Raw genomic sequence first — 14,497 nt, 5'->3', positions numbered from 1 at the left:
TTTTCGCGTTCGTATAATCTGCACTTTGCCAACTGGTACGTCATATCATTTTTTTTAACTCCCTTTCAACGCCGGTTTTGTCTATTTTCTAAGTTGATATTGTTAGGTGATGATAGTCGAGTCAATGTAGTTCTCTAGAATGGTAGCGAATTAAACATTTCTGAGTGAAGGTGAGAAAAATAAGTTTGTTTACTCGTATCCTCACTATATACTGGTTCTATTTAAGATAAAGAGATTATAAAGTGTTGTGGAATTTTAGATCTTTTGGAGCCTAATAATAGTGTGATGGCTGATAAGGGTTTTAATATTGATGATCTATTATGCAGTAAAGGGGTAAAGCTAAAACTTCCACCATATCCTTTAAACCATGTACAGTTTTCACCAGAGGAAGTCAAAGAAACCAAAACCATAGCCAAAGTTCAGATTCATGTGGAGAGGGCCATACGCCGAATTAAAGAGTATCATCTTTCGACAATGAAATTCCTTTGTCACTTTTGGGCGCTGTCAATCAGATGCGGACAGTGGGATGTTTGCTTGTAAATTTTCAGGGACCATTAATTTTGAAAAATAATTTGTCTTAGCAGGTGTCACAGGGTGTTCTCATTATAAATATTACAGTGATGAAAGTGTTCTCACAAAAAATAGTTAAAATAAAACATGTCAACCTTATCCTTACATTCTTGGAAAAAAATATGATCAAATACCACTGTTCTTTGGCAAAAAAACAAATCATCATTGATGTAACTGAAAAAGTCACACCAATTCAGACCAGAAGTACCTAATTGGCATTGTACTTGTAAATAATAGGCATGTTTCTTGTTTAGGGTCAATTCATTTGAAATGGGTTCACGCTTGGGGTAAGCCACATCATCTAAGCTGGTTGTTCATTCCTGGACAACCTTTGTCTCAAACAAGCCATAGGGACTTCATGAACCATTTTGAGCTGCCTCAATATTATAAACCTTCCTGTCTGAGGAACTTCCAATTCCAAGCCAGGGGCATTTTGGATTTATTACCAGACCACTTGAGTGCAAGTTTACCATCCCTTTCTTTGCTTTAGTGGCATATATGGATGCTGCTCTTCCCCCCATTTCTATAGCGGGTTCATAGCAGCTGTCTGTACAAGCCTAGATGGCTGAAGTTGTTTACCAAGAGTATCAAAATTAGAAATTCTCTTTGCCACTGTTCCAAACTTGTTTGCAGTGATTCTTTTTTTTCTTAATGAATGCGAAAGGTCACTTTCATCCTTTTCTCTCATTTTTTCTTCTAAAGCGTGTGCTATCTCTAAAGTGACTGACAGTGACTCTAACTTTGCTGATTTTTTGTTGTTCAAACATTGTTCTTAAACCTTTAACCTGCATTTGGAAGGGGTAGCTTGGGGAATGAGGTGTGGGCATAAAAATTTATGACATTTTTCTGGGAGCCTTTGTTGGTAAGATATTACAGACCCCTTTGGCACCATTCCAAATTTGGTTTGTACAGAAGGAAGATGTGAGCTTGGGAAGTTTTCTGGATCTGGTAACAAACTCCACGGCAAAGGCTCAGGATTTAGATTTTTGATTTTAGCTTTTTGATCAGGGCGCAGAATATGATACTGGGATGCTGGTGAGTACAGAGTGGTTTTAATGAATTTATTATAGTTTGCACCCTCCTGAGGCTTCTTCACCATGAAGGTGTCCACACATTGAGGATTTATGCGTTTCCCTCTGGGAACGCTCCATCGCTGTACCATCATAGTACATGTCAGATCATCAGGTAAGCTCTTTAGTCCAAGTTGCTTACAGTGTGACAAGTAAAAAGTAAGGCCCACAACATGGTGACAAATCCCTCCAACACCTGCTACACAAGAACAATTTCCAGAACTGTTGTTTGATCCATACCAGTTATCACTCGAAGGGAATGTGGTGTTTCATTTTTCTTCATCGATCTGTAGCATCTGGCCAAAACAAATGCCTCCGAGTCACTATATGTAACTGAAATTTTTAAAATTAATTAGGATCAGTCTTTACCACATTTTAAGGAATGGTTTAATAACATGAAAGGCGAAAACATCAGCAACTTTCAGGAGACTACACCAATTTATTTACCAGTGCACTTACTTTTGATGTTATGGAGATATCCTGGTTCTGCAAAATATTTGTAAGCTTTTGCAGTGCTTTTGCACCCCGTTGAACGTCTTGCATATTTCTCTACTTCGGTGAAGGTTATACTCGGTAAACGTGAGGGTCCACAGTTGGATTACTGAGGAAATCAGTCGAATCAAACAAAGCTAAATAGCGTCAACCTTCGGTAAGTTTCGCATTTTGTAGACATGCAACTAGACTACAATTCTTGACAATCTTTACCTAACCCAAAGCAAGAGCAAAACTCTTGCGAAATATCGAATAAAGGAATCAATCAATCAATCAGTAGATAGGCTTAGCTTAATTATCAAGCTTAAATAAACTTTCGCCCGCCATTCGTTCGTTCCCAACGCGTTAGAAGTAAAAGTGAATACAAATGCTCGATCACAGAAGCTCTTTAGGCATTATGCAAATTTGACGAGTGGATAAAGGTCGTTTTGTTCCAAAATAAAGAAGCCAATAGTGCAAATATTTGTGTAATTGGCCTTTCGTGACTGCACGAGGCAGTCACAGTTTCCCGTTGCAACCGATTTGTTTGCCCTCCAACATGGCGGAGAAGATCACGTGACTTCTTAGTGCAAGGAGCCCATTCTTTCAATGCATGCATGGTAATTTCATGTTGTTTTACAATCTATCATACTTTCAAATGTAGGGCACTGAGAAAGGTGAATCAGCAACCACATCTTAAGAGAGTGATACACGCTTTAATGGAAGTTGAGTCTGTAGGGGTTGGTAGGTTTTCAGAGTCTTCATCTGAGGTAGTCTCCTTCGCAGCCGTTGTTTGGGCTCGTCACGCAACGCTCCCTCCCCCACCAGTGGTTGGTGGGGGAGGGAGCGTTGCGTGACGAGCCCAAACAATGGCTGTGAAGAAGACTACAAACAGGGAAGCCAGAAAAAAACATGGATTGCTGTCAAATTATATCGTAAACCACAACCGATTAGTGGCCGGAAAAATATAGGTTACTGAGACCCGGGGGTCTGAATCGACAATGTAAATGTGCCACGGTTATCTAAAAAAGAAAGGTTAAGTCCTAAAGCTCAAATAGATACTAGCAATAAAGCACTCAGATAATTCCTTTATGTAACAGACAATACACATCTATCATGATACTCTTTAAAGTAATAAGATGTGCAGACATATGTTTATTTAAATAAATTTTCTTTCGTCAACACCTTACAAATGTAAGATGGTTTGTCGCGACTTGACAAATTTTGGCCGAAGCGGACAAATTTTCAAACGCACCGCCGGCAAAATTTGTCCCGGGTAAAACCTTGGCAAAATCGACTAAATAAACAAAAACCGCGCTAAAATTGTCGATCTGTTTGCCGTGTACGCCACCAGTGTGATAATTGACCTAAGTTTAGTTTACCAAAAGATTGCAGTAACTGTCTTTCGTTACGAAACTCGCGGATTTTACAACTTCAAACAACTTAAGATGAATCCTGGTAATTGGAGTTTGGATCCATAGGCAAATTATAGCGGCCAGTCTTATGAGCTGGTCAGGCGCTGGATGCAGCCGGGCACGATAGAACGGTGGAGTGATTTTCCGGTCGCCACTTCATCAGTCCAACAATGAATGCTTTAATGCTTTAATAGGTTTACTCCTAAAACAGTTAAAACTATACGAGGAGTTTTTACAGTATATAACTTATAAGTATATTTAAAAGTATTAAAATAGTGATGACAATAACATTAAATAATAACATTGATTATAACACAAAAATATTTCTAAAATAAATAATTAAAATTAATATACACCGCATAAATAAAAGCTCCACTGTCTTTAAATATAAAAGGACACATTGCCTTGAAATCATCTAGAGAGTTAGGGATTTGAGGTAAGTTCATATTGTTCCAAGTTCTGATAGTTCTGGGGTAGAAGGAATATTTGTATGTGTCATTCAGGGTGCAAATCTGTTGGAACGGTACACAATTTGGGTACCTTGATGGTCTGGTAACTTGCATTATCTCGGAAACAGTAGATGTGGCACAAGATTCAGAAGTGTCCACTCAAGGCAAGGGGAAAGGAAAAGCTAAATCAAATAAAATCACAGTGGATTACAGTATCAGTGCTATTTTTGGCTGTTAACCGAACTTGACAGATTTAAGGTGGCTCGCACCAGTTTCCTCGCGCGGGGAAAAGGTTACTCTTGCGTGACGCGCGCGAGAGAAACGTGCGAAAGAAGAGCGAGATCAAAAGATGAAAATTCAAAACAAAGATAGCGGCGTGTGGAATTTTTTCTACTTTTGTGAGAAGTTTACCTAAGAGCTTGTATTTGATGTGTTGAGCGGCCACTGTGAATGCAGGAGATAGAAACTAAGATAACGAAGACGATTTTCGGAGAAGTAAAGGTTGCTTCACTTCACATTTAAAAGAAATATTCAACCGATATGAAATCTTGCGACGGCGAAAAAGAGGAACTCAAGTGAAGGATAATCTACCTGAAGTGGAAGAAGACTTTGAAACTTCAAGGAAAATAATATGATATAGCCAGAAGTCATGTGTAGGATTTTTAAGATGAGCTCGGGAGGCTGTCTTTGACGGCTGTTTAATGATTTTCTTAGCAGTAAACGTCTGTAAACATCAGATCGTAGGTGCTCGCGCGAGCACACGCAATTGTCAGCGGTGACTAAAACAGACCATGAGCAAATGTCGATCTTATAGAATCCAGATTTTTAAATGCGCGAGAACGCGCGTGGAAATTGCTAAACTCACGAGAGCTATTGCATGAAAACAAGTCAGGTGACCTCTTCTTTTTATTGTTCCAATATGATAATAACATCGAAAGGAATCATCAGAAAAAAAAAAAAGAAAATTCTACGGAAGGAAATTTGCGATGTGTGAAAATTGCTCTTTTTGTAGATTTTCTGAAATTCCGCTTCGTAGAATTTTTTAAAAATCTTTGTGCATTTTCCTTTTCAAGTGCCAAAAGCAATCACTGAAAAAAATCAGGGGGTCAGCGGGTTAGTTTTCGAATTATTTGAGCCACAAGCTAAAAAATGCGTCTGAATAAGCCTATCAAAGCGTTGCCATGGAAACTGCTAGTGACGAAATGACACTTATTTTTGGATAACCAATTATTATGTAATTCAACCCCGTAAAAGTGTTCAACTGGCCTTGGTCAGTCTTTCTGTTGTGTTCTTTCAAAGTTACAAACCATGAAAAAGATGAAAACTGGTACGAGCCACCTTAACAGTATCTCCTTTTTCAGTGCGGATGCAACAGAGGAGACAAAATTTTGCCAGTACAAAATTTGTCCTTTGATTTTGTCCGCAAAAGTTTAGTTTTGTCTGCTAGTGCGGATAGGGCCTTATTTCCCAAGTCAAGTTCTGATCTTGACCTTTCCTCGTGAAAGTCGGCTAAAAAGGTTACGGTGTTAAATTTAAAGGCATGAATTTTGCATGACGTTGAGATAAGGCGAGATGGCTTTGCTTTTAAAGCAATGGCTGATACTACCTCTAGGGATATTCCTTGCACACGCTCGGCCGAAAGGTTTGTCTTTGTTTTCCCTATTTGCTCCTTTTTTTCTGTTTACTGTATTATCAATAGAATCAACAAGAAATAACACTAACAATGTATATAAAACAAAATAACAGAGACAAGTCTTAAGGTGTGCTCGGCAGGCGACAGCTTCCACTCAGTACGTGACAGAAAATCATTGAAATGAACGCCACATTTCAAGTTATGATAACAGTTTTTTCTTAAGTTCCTAAGATAACCCTTCGAACTACAAGTAATTTTGGCCAGACGAATGGTATTATTGACGAAAACTGTCCCGCAAGGATAGAAAAAAAGATCGTCCTATTATTTAAAACAACAGGTGGCTGGTGAGGTAAAAGGAGTATTTCAAAGATTCCAATTTTCAGCTTTTATTTCCGTAAAAAAAACGCACAATTACTGCATGCATGTGCTAAATGATTTCGTATATAGATCTTCCTCAGCGATAACAGAGAATGATTTAAGTCGAAATTAAATCGAACCAAACTATAGGTCGATATCCAATGTTACCCGACCAACGCATTAATAACGGTTGCTTGTTGCAATCGAAAAGGTCAAATGGTTGAATAAATAAGCAAGTCACCCGAATATTTATCCTCTTCTCCAATCTAAATGAAGTAACCTTAGTTTTTTTCTTTGTAGTACACTCCCAATTTTCACTTATTCAGTGCGTTTTCCTTCATCACTCACAAGCCGTAGATGAGCGGTTTGTTTTTTGGTTTGTTTTCCAACATTAAGTACAAGTTGCAAACTTGAGCTGCAGTCAATTGACTAAAAATTCAGGGAAATCAGTTTGGGTGTCTTATTAGAAAAAAACTGCAGCATCTCATTCATGTTTATTTTTCAGTACCCGACTACAAAGATGATGTACCCGAACTGTACGAGGGGGACATGGCATTAACTAAACAACAGGTCCACATTCTTAAGCTGTCACGACCAACCTTCAACAAGGCAGCAGACTGGAACCAAGAAGCTCAAACAAGAGGCGCCATAAGGAATATACGTCAACTCTGGCCAAACGGAATTATACCGTTTGAAATAAATCCACAAATCGGTACCTGATCATTTACTTTTCTTTCTTCAGACTCAAGTCTAGAGCCTCATACATGTATTCATAGTTGCATTTGAGGTAATGAATCGTAGCCGAAACCTTTTTGTCCTTCGCGTCGCCTTTTACTTCATGAATCATTCTAATATTTGGCTTAGTTTACATTTTTTCTTCAAATACACAGACGACAGAGGAAGGCAACTGATCAGAAACTCGATGAAAGATTGGGAAGATCATGTTCCCTGTCTCCAATTTAAAAAGAGAGGGCAAGAGAGTGGATACATCGAGTTTGTTTACAAGACGGGGTAAGTGGAGGGTGAAATTAACATTACGAAAGTAGCTTAAGGCATAGCCGCTACTTTTGACAGTTTGAGTATATTTCTTCTCAAAATATTGTTATTTACCGCCTCCCGGTTGGCTAACCGCCTCCCGGTTGGCTCAATTGCTTAGAGCGCCGGATTGTGCTGTGCGGGAGGTCGAGGGTTCGAGCTCCGGCCGGACCGATACTCATGGTCTTAAAATAAGTGAGGGGAATTTGCTACCTCTCTATAATCAAAAAATGGATAGATATTATAGTCTTCTCGGATAAGGACGAATAAACCGTAGGCCCGTCTCCTGCAGGGTTAGGGGTAGGAGAAGTTAATTTCCCACGCACGCGATTACTGTGTAGTGGATGTCCTCCCCTGGGGTGGGATGGGTTGGAGTTGGCCTTGAAAAGCCCCCATGCCGGGAGTGGTCAAGTAACGTATGTATGTATGTATTTACAACTTGAAGTAAAAGAACCTATCGTTTAATGGATAAACAGTAAATTAAAATTGTAATTTCACGTTGTTTTCTTTACTTTCAATAGCTGCTGGTCTTATGTTGGTCACGTTGGTGGACGTCAGGAAGTCTCCATTGGACGGTTCACAGAGTAAGTTATAAAGAGGCGTGCGTAATTAAGATGTATCCACATTATGTAACTAATGTTTGCGATTTACATAAATCCCTCTAAACAGGTTCAATTAATATTGAAAGGAGATCGTGCTAAGTTTCCTTTTCCCCTAGTTCAGTTAAGTCTGATGGGAACTCATTAGCAATTTTATGTATTGTTTATCCGCGTAACACATAGAGGAAACACTTACTACACTCTCGCTCATGAAAAATTTACGGACACACTGCTTCGCTGACTTTCAGCCCCTCATACTGAGACTGGGATCAAAACTACAGTGTCTGTTTTTGCCATTCTACATTCGTTGATCATCATCTCAACCTTTAACTCCTAGAAGTGATTAACACGAAACTTCTCCCTATAATATCCATACTTTATCAGGCAAACAGGTAATGAGAATACTCAAACTTATCAGGTAGAAGTTGTTATCAATTTGATCTTGCGAGTTAGAGGGTTAATTTTCTGTTATTAAATCAGTACTTCCGGTTTCTGGTTCAGCACAGAGCATCTCAATAGTCCTTTTTACACTTGTGGGCTTGGTGGCGAAGCCTATGAACAGGAGTGAGGCTAAGGGTGACCTTGTTATGATAGAGATGTTGCTGCTTTTCAAATGCAAACTTCTTTGTTATCATGCTAACTAGATACAGGTCTCTATCACAACAAGGTCACCCTTAGCCTCACTCCTGTTCAAAGGCTTGGCCACCAAGCCCAAAACTGTAAAAAGGACTATTGCAAACCGATCGGCTGAGAGCTCTGATTGTTTGTTAGTCTCTGCGCATGATTTGCTTTGGATCATCGCAGTAGACGGAGGAGCTACTGAGTTCACTCAATTTTACGGAGTTTTAGCATGTACTAAATGGACATAAAAATTCACTGAAATCAATATGAAATTAATTGATAGAATCTAGAAATGTGAGGGAAAGGTATGGAGACGTCAAAACGAGAATTTTTTTCTCAGGGAGAAAATAAAATAAAATAGGTTGCCCTGGGTATTGAGACTTACGAGGCCCGAGTTTGAAACGTTTAACTGAGTTTGTGAGAAAGAGTTATTTGTGATGCCCAGAAATCTTCCTTGCTTCATATTTGAAGGAACTGCAGTTTGAAGATCATAACTCTCAATTTACGGAAACAACGAAATTACCCCCAACACTATGAATTAGCTTCTGTAACCCTGACTGATAAGTTTTGAAGAAAAGTAAAATGTTCAAACCAGAATATGGTTTTAAAATTGTTAAAGGGATCCTCCCTGTGTGCAAGGATCAATCACTCACGAGTTAGGACACGCCATCGGATTTTTCCATGAACAGAATCGACCTGACAGGGATGACTACGTTAAAATCAACTGGGAAAATATCGTGAGTGGTCAGTATGAACAAGTTTAATCATTGTATGACTTTATGTGGAGAAAATGGGTTCATAATTAAGGAAAAGATTCCATTTTGCATTTCCATTTTTCATGATAACTGTACGCTCGTACAGACATATTTGCCTTTACAATAAACACAATGGTAAAATGATTTGATTTTACAGGTCGCCAAGATTAATTTTCGCCTCAGTTTCTATTTTTTCCTTGATGTGAATAAAAACCGAAAACGCATAACCTCAAACAGATCAGAAGGAACAATTTAGCACAAAGCGCGTTGAATTGTGTTCAATTGAGTGAGCGAGCCACGTTATATGAAGTTTTCTGTATCAGTTTTCATGATGGATTTTGAACCAACAGTTACATCTATTCTACAAAAAGTCATAATAAGGTCGAGGTACAATGTAATCGTAAAGCTGTGATAAATTTCCATCCATACCTCAGTATGATTTGTTAAGTCTAAACTGGAGCACATGCTAGAGAGGAGTTGGCGGACGGAGATGTCATCAAATTAATATAGAGAAAACTGCAGCTGCGCGCTGTTCTAATACTTATTGTGTTAATCAATACAACGACATGGTCCATTTTCTTGTTTCCCTTTAGGAGCAGACAGAAACTTTGCAAAGACTGAAGAAAATATAATCGACAGTCGAGGGCAGCCATATGACTACGGATCGATCATGCACTATTCCAAGTTCTCCGGGAATAATCGCCCTGGTGTTATGACGATAGAGGCTAAGGATCCCAATGCAGAAATTGGTCAGCGTAAAAGCCCCAGTAAAGGTGACATAAAGCAAGCAAAGCTTATGTACGGCTGCGATGGTAAGTTCACGTGACTTTGTCGGTACATCAACCCTGGCGTGAAGCTACTCTGGAGAGATGTTGGTGTTACGCCAGCAAATACCTAGTATAATTGATGATGATATATAAATGTTGTGTCTTTTTCTGTCAAGAATTGGTATGGAAAATTAATAACTTTGTTTTTTCGGTCACACGATTTGAGATTTCTGAGCATGGTCACGAATTTAAAGCTCTGGTTGGTTTTTTTTACGATTACTTCCTCGTAAGTTCATTAGTCATTATATTTTTAATTTCTGTCGATGTAGCGCGAAAGTTTATAGAGTCAAGCGTTGAATTTGCCTATGCTGCATTAAAGAGCACAAGAATTGGAAATTCGAGTCACTCGTACCTGTACATGTACTTCCCACGTGAGCCTATGTCTATGTGTAATTCACAATAAACCATTGGTACACTCTGTTGTAGGTGCAACGTTAGCGTCTGAAACTATCCCTCCTGTTTCCATTAAAAATTTATATTTACGCCCCATGCGAGCGGTCATCGTTACAATTAAGTAATAACTATATATAGTTTTGACGGATTTAGCTCGCCTTTGTCTACTTAATTTGCTCGCTTTTAACGTTTCACATATATATTGCTGACTTCACCTTTAATTCTGTTTTTACAGGAATTAAGGCTGGAAATACGGTACCTGAGCCGGGTCAGTTACAAGCTTGAGTATCTCACCTAGATTTTTAGAGTAATCCCCTCTTAAATCAATTCAACCTTAAGTGAATGAAAAGTTTTCGTCACCTTGCCGCGTTACATTGAGATTGAAATTGGTTTTGACTGGGTGTATCTTTCTGTCTGGGTGTAAGGGTTAGCAACGCGGTTGCAGGGTAATAGCTTCATCCGAGTCGCATGTCGCTGTAAGAAGAATGGAAAATTCTAAGAACGGATTAGATTCAGTGTCTCGTTAGCTCAGTGCAACGGACGTGGCTCAATTATGATTCTTTTCTCATTTTTTCACCTTCATTTCAATCTCCTGGCTTTGGCCGTCCCCGACCTAGTTAGTTTGTAATGATTTCAAGTAATTGGCTTTCATGTCGAACATCCACTCAATGCTCGATGCAACAGACATGGCTCAATAAATTCTTTTCTCATTTTTTCACAGGGGCACCACAATCTCCATCTCCCGGCCTTGGCCTTCCCCAACCTGGTTAGTATGTAACGTTCTCAAGTAATCGGCTTTCATGTCGGACATCCACTCAATGCTTGATGTAACAGACGTGGCTTGATAATTATTTTTCTCATCTTTTCACAGCGGCACCACAATCTCCATCTCCCGGCCTTGGCCTTCCCCAACCTGGTTAGTTTGTAACGATTTCAAGTAATTGGCTTTCATGTCGGACATCCGCTAAAAACAATAAAAACTAACTTGGGATGTCTAGTGAGGTTTCGAGGAGGTCTGAGGGGGCTTTGGGTATCTTTCATCGCTGTCACAATCGGTGAAATTTCTAATTGATTAGTGAAAGTAATCCTGAATTGCACTGGTTTTGCATGTCTTACCTTGCTTTCCAATTGGTCTAGAAGACTTGGGACCCTTTTAACCAATCAGATAGCGAAATGAAAAACCGTTGATATTCGAAAACGGCGAGAAGAGTAATTACCAAAAAGCAGCTCAGGGATATAAGTTGAACGAACCACAACCTTTCAGTTCCCTCGACACGAGAAAACTATAATTGTCGGACAACATGAAAAATTGAAAACTAACTCTACTCCTCTCATGGCATTTTGAAGGTGGTCGACCCAAGGGTATTTGTGTCACAAAAGAAGAAAAGTTTGGAAGATTACGAAAAATCATCACAAGTAAGCGGAGAAGATTTGATTATTTGTATAATTCCTCCTTGGATCCGGTCCGGGATTCTTATCTTCTACTTTTCTTAACCCCGGAGTCTAACTCCCAGAGGTGATTGACATGCATCTTCTCCTCGCGATTCCACTGTTTTGTTTGAAATCAGGTTATGAGAACAGACAAGCTTGTCAGCTTAATGGTGTTATGTTGATCCAACACCAAATTACCTTGTCCCATTGTCGAATAAAAGTAGTACTAGAGAGTTACCAATTGGATCCTGGAAGGTAAATCATGGTAAAACACTCTTTTTTCTGCTTGTAGTCTGCAAGAATCCCGGTAATGACAAAACAACAAGCACAACACAGGTCAGTCTTGAAGGTTATGGCAGTGGATGAATATAAACTGCCTGTTGAGGCTTTAGCTTGAACTTTATTTTTAAATGTCCCTGTTATATGATTGGTTGGTAGCGTCGGAAGGGTGCGGGAAGAACAGTTCCATCTTGATAGATCTTTGCCGAACTGTCTAAGTTTGTATTTCTAAAACCGTAAGACAGGCGGCCAGGCCAGTCCCTGTTTATTGGTAACTAGAGCGCCAAATTGATTCTCTGGGCCGAATCAGGTGACTAATCTCTTCTCGTAACCTTTTTCATACCTCTTCGTTCTGTCATTTTACTTTGGGAGAACTAGGTTCTAGATTTAATGGCTCATCCAAATTGCTGCGATAAATTTTCTTTTTCATAAAAATCATTCAGGGAAATCATCGATATCCTGTCCATTTCTTTAATTTAAATATAGATATACGTAGGTTAGAACACTAAACAGAAAAAAATACCGACGACTTTTTCGAGGGAGGAAAGCCTATCTAACATTTAAATTTCTTTCGGGATTTTTCTTTCATTTTATTTGACTTAAATGGCTTTTTGACGAGGTCTTCCCCCTTTTCCATTATCATATTTTTCCACCCATTGATAATGGCAGCCCACTAGAATAGAGCTATAGAAAGATAAGCCACTCTTTACTATTGTATTGTTTTTCCAATATGTGATGATAGAATTCTTTTCCATTTTGATCTCTTTCATTTACTTTAACAAGTATTTTGTATGGGGGACCCTATCTGAGTGTTTCCAAGCTGTTTACTAACTCCTTATTGCCTTCCTTTCTTAGACGCAAGTGAATTCAAAGGAAACCTGAAACGTGGGAATAGAGTTAATAATAGATGAGATGAATGAATGAATAAAATCATTTCGAGAACGTGCAAAAGGGGATGTCTCTCGCAGCACACAGCATCCTCGAATTATATAGGAGAATCATACGCTAAATCTGTTAACTTTAACCATGAATGAGATTCTATTCACGTGCGCTGCCCACACAATTGTCCCGATATTGAATTCACAATTATTTGTTTTCTCAGCCTGGTTACTGAGAGGGGCAGAGATAAAAATGCAATAACTTAATGTTTCCTATCAGATACTAAGAGTAGATATCGCTCAATCATATGATGCTGATGATGATCAATATTTACGAGATCAAATCTGTGTCTTATTTGCACGTTCGAATACCTATGGGTTGGTGGGATTAAATCATAAGTCGATCTTAAAAGTCTGCCCTCTAGTGGCCAAAGTTAGCATATTTTTTATTACGTGACTTGGCGAGTATTAGCCCCCGAGTAATATCATACTGCAGCTGCAGTTGACTACTTTAGCAATCAAATACGTAATCAATTGCGTTTAGCGATTGCTTCCCAGTGTTACTTGTTACACAAATTATGTTTTTTCTCTTTTAAGGGATAAAACTTTAGTAAGTTAAATCAGGTCGATCAAGGCGTTCCCGGCAAATAAATACTTGTGCACGTGTCGAGAAAAAATATATTATAACATGGCTTTAAAAAAGCGCGCGCTCTGATTGGCTCATACGCTCGATCCATTTGCCCGTGTGTTGCACGCTGACGTCAGCTTGTTTTGCTTTTTTTTTTCATGGCAACTTTTTCGTCATGTTACCACTACACACAACATAAATCCTGTTTTTTGTGGGTATTTTACTCGTGAAATATGGACAAATTTGGCGATTTTTCCGAAGATAAGGATGATAATACTTGTGAGCCGCCGAACTTCGAACTCAATGTTTTTGTCGGGCCTCCAGCTTAGAGCTCGAGTTTTGCGAACTTGAGCGAGCAGGAGCTTAATCAGCTGGTTGCCGGTGACAATTAAATATTCATACCCAAAATGAAAGATGTTTGAAAGTCTCAATGTTATAAAAGAAGTCTTCGTAATCTTAGATTCTCGCGGAAAGACCGCCCTTCATCGTGCTCAAGGACCTTTTCAATCCGAATGGAGCACGAAAAAACGGCGGAAATCTTCGGAATTCCTTTGCATCACTGCAGATCAACCTAACCACCAGCTATGAGTCAAAAAACTTTAATCCCCACTGTGAAAAGATGTCCCGTTAAACTTCAAGGGAGACGTTTGCTAGTCACAAATAAGCCCCTGAGTGGAACTTCCCTTAAATCCATAAAAGGATGCGATAAAGTCGACAATGTTTCACTGAGAGTGTACATGAATACCGGCTACAGAAAATTAGATCACGTTATTGAAAAATAAGATATTTTCCTGTTTTCTTACCCTAGTAACGCTTTCGTTAATATGGTACAATTCTTTCAATGCATAGTAATTTCATGTTGTTTTACAATCTATCATACGTTCAAATGTACGGTACTGAGAAAGGTGAATCAGCAACCACATCTTAAGAGAGTGATACACGCTTTCATGGAAGTTGAGTCTGTAGGGGTCGGTAGGTTTTTAATGAGTCTTCATATGGAGTAGTCTCCTTCGCTGCCGTTGTTTGGGCTCGTCACGCAGCGCTCCCTCCCCCACCAGTGGCTGGTGGGTGAGTGAGCGTTGCGTA

The 14,497-nt window shown here is 39.2% G+C and overlaps 1 protein-coding gene and 1 pseudogene across 6 annotated transcripts; one reads left to right on the top strand and one right to left on the bottom strand.

The window, feature by feature from the left end:
* Positions 1–379: 379 nt before the first annotated feature.
* Positions 380–2,730, bottom strand: LOC148741815 (uncharacterized; annotated as a pseudogene). Its single transcript, XR_015993477.1, has 3 exons — positions 2,663–2,730; positions 2,100–2,241; positions 380–1,973 (listed from the first exon to the last, which is right to left on the bottom strand). The product of XR_015993477.1 is annotated as an uncharacterized LOC148741815 (transcript).
* Positions 2,731–5,155: 2,425 nt separating this feature from the next.
* Positions 5,156–13,846, top strand: LOC111330009 (nematocyst expressed protein 6-like). 5 transcript variants are annotated; one of them, XM_088746851.1, is made up of 12 exons: positions 5,156–5,617; positions 6,471–6,677; positions 6,856–6,976; positions 7,522–7,584; positions 8,840–8,964; positions 9,569–9,787; positions 10,431–10,463; positions 10,917–10,961; positions 11,067–11,111; positions 11,543–11,611; positions 11,919–11,962; positions 12,761–13,844. In XM_088746851.1, the coding sequence occupies exons 1-12, from the start codon at positions 5,548–5,550 to the stop codon at positions 12,785–12,787; spliced, it is 1,068 nt and encodes a 355-aa protein (XP_088602977.1). In that variant the 5' UTR covers positions 5,156–5,547; the 3' UTR covers positions 12,788–13,844. The 5 variants fall into 5 exon arrangements, with proteins under 5 accessions (XP_088602977.1, XP_088602978.1, XP_088602979.1 ...); XM_088746854.1 differs by lacking the exon at positions 5,156–5,617 and adding an exon at positions 6,308–6,341 and having other exon boundaries at positions 12,761–13,845; XM_088746852.1 differs by lacking the exon at positions 10,917–10,961 and having other exon boundaries at positions 12,761–13,845.
* Positions 13,847–14,497: the final 651 nt, after the last annotated feature.

Source organism: Stylophora pistillata, chromosome 1 (genome assembly GCF_964205215.1).
Source record: "Stylophora pistillata chromosome 1, jaStyPist1.2, whole genome shotgun sequence".
Taxonomy (NCBI): domain Eukaryota; kingdom Metazoa; phylum Cnidaria; class Anthozoa; order Scleractinia; family Pocilloporidae; genus Stylophora; species Stylophora pistillata.
This window is presented reverse-complemented; position numbering and strand designations above follow the sequence as displayed.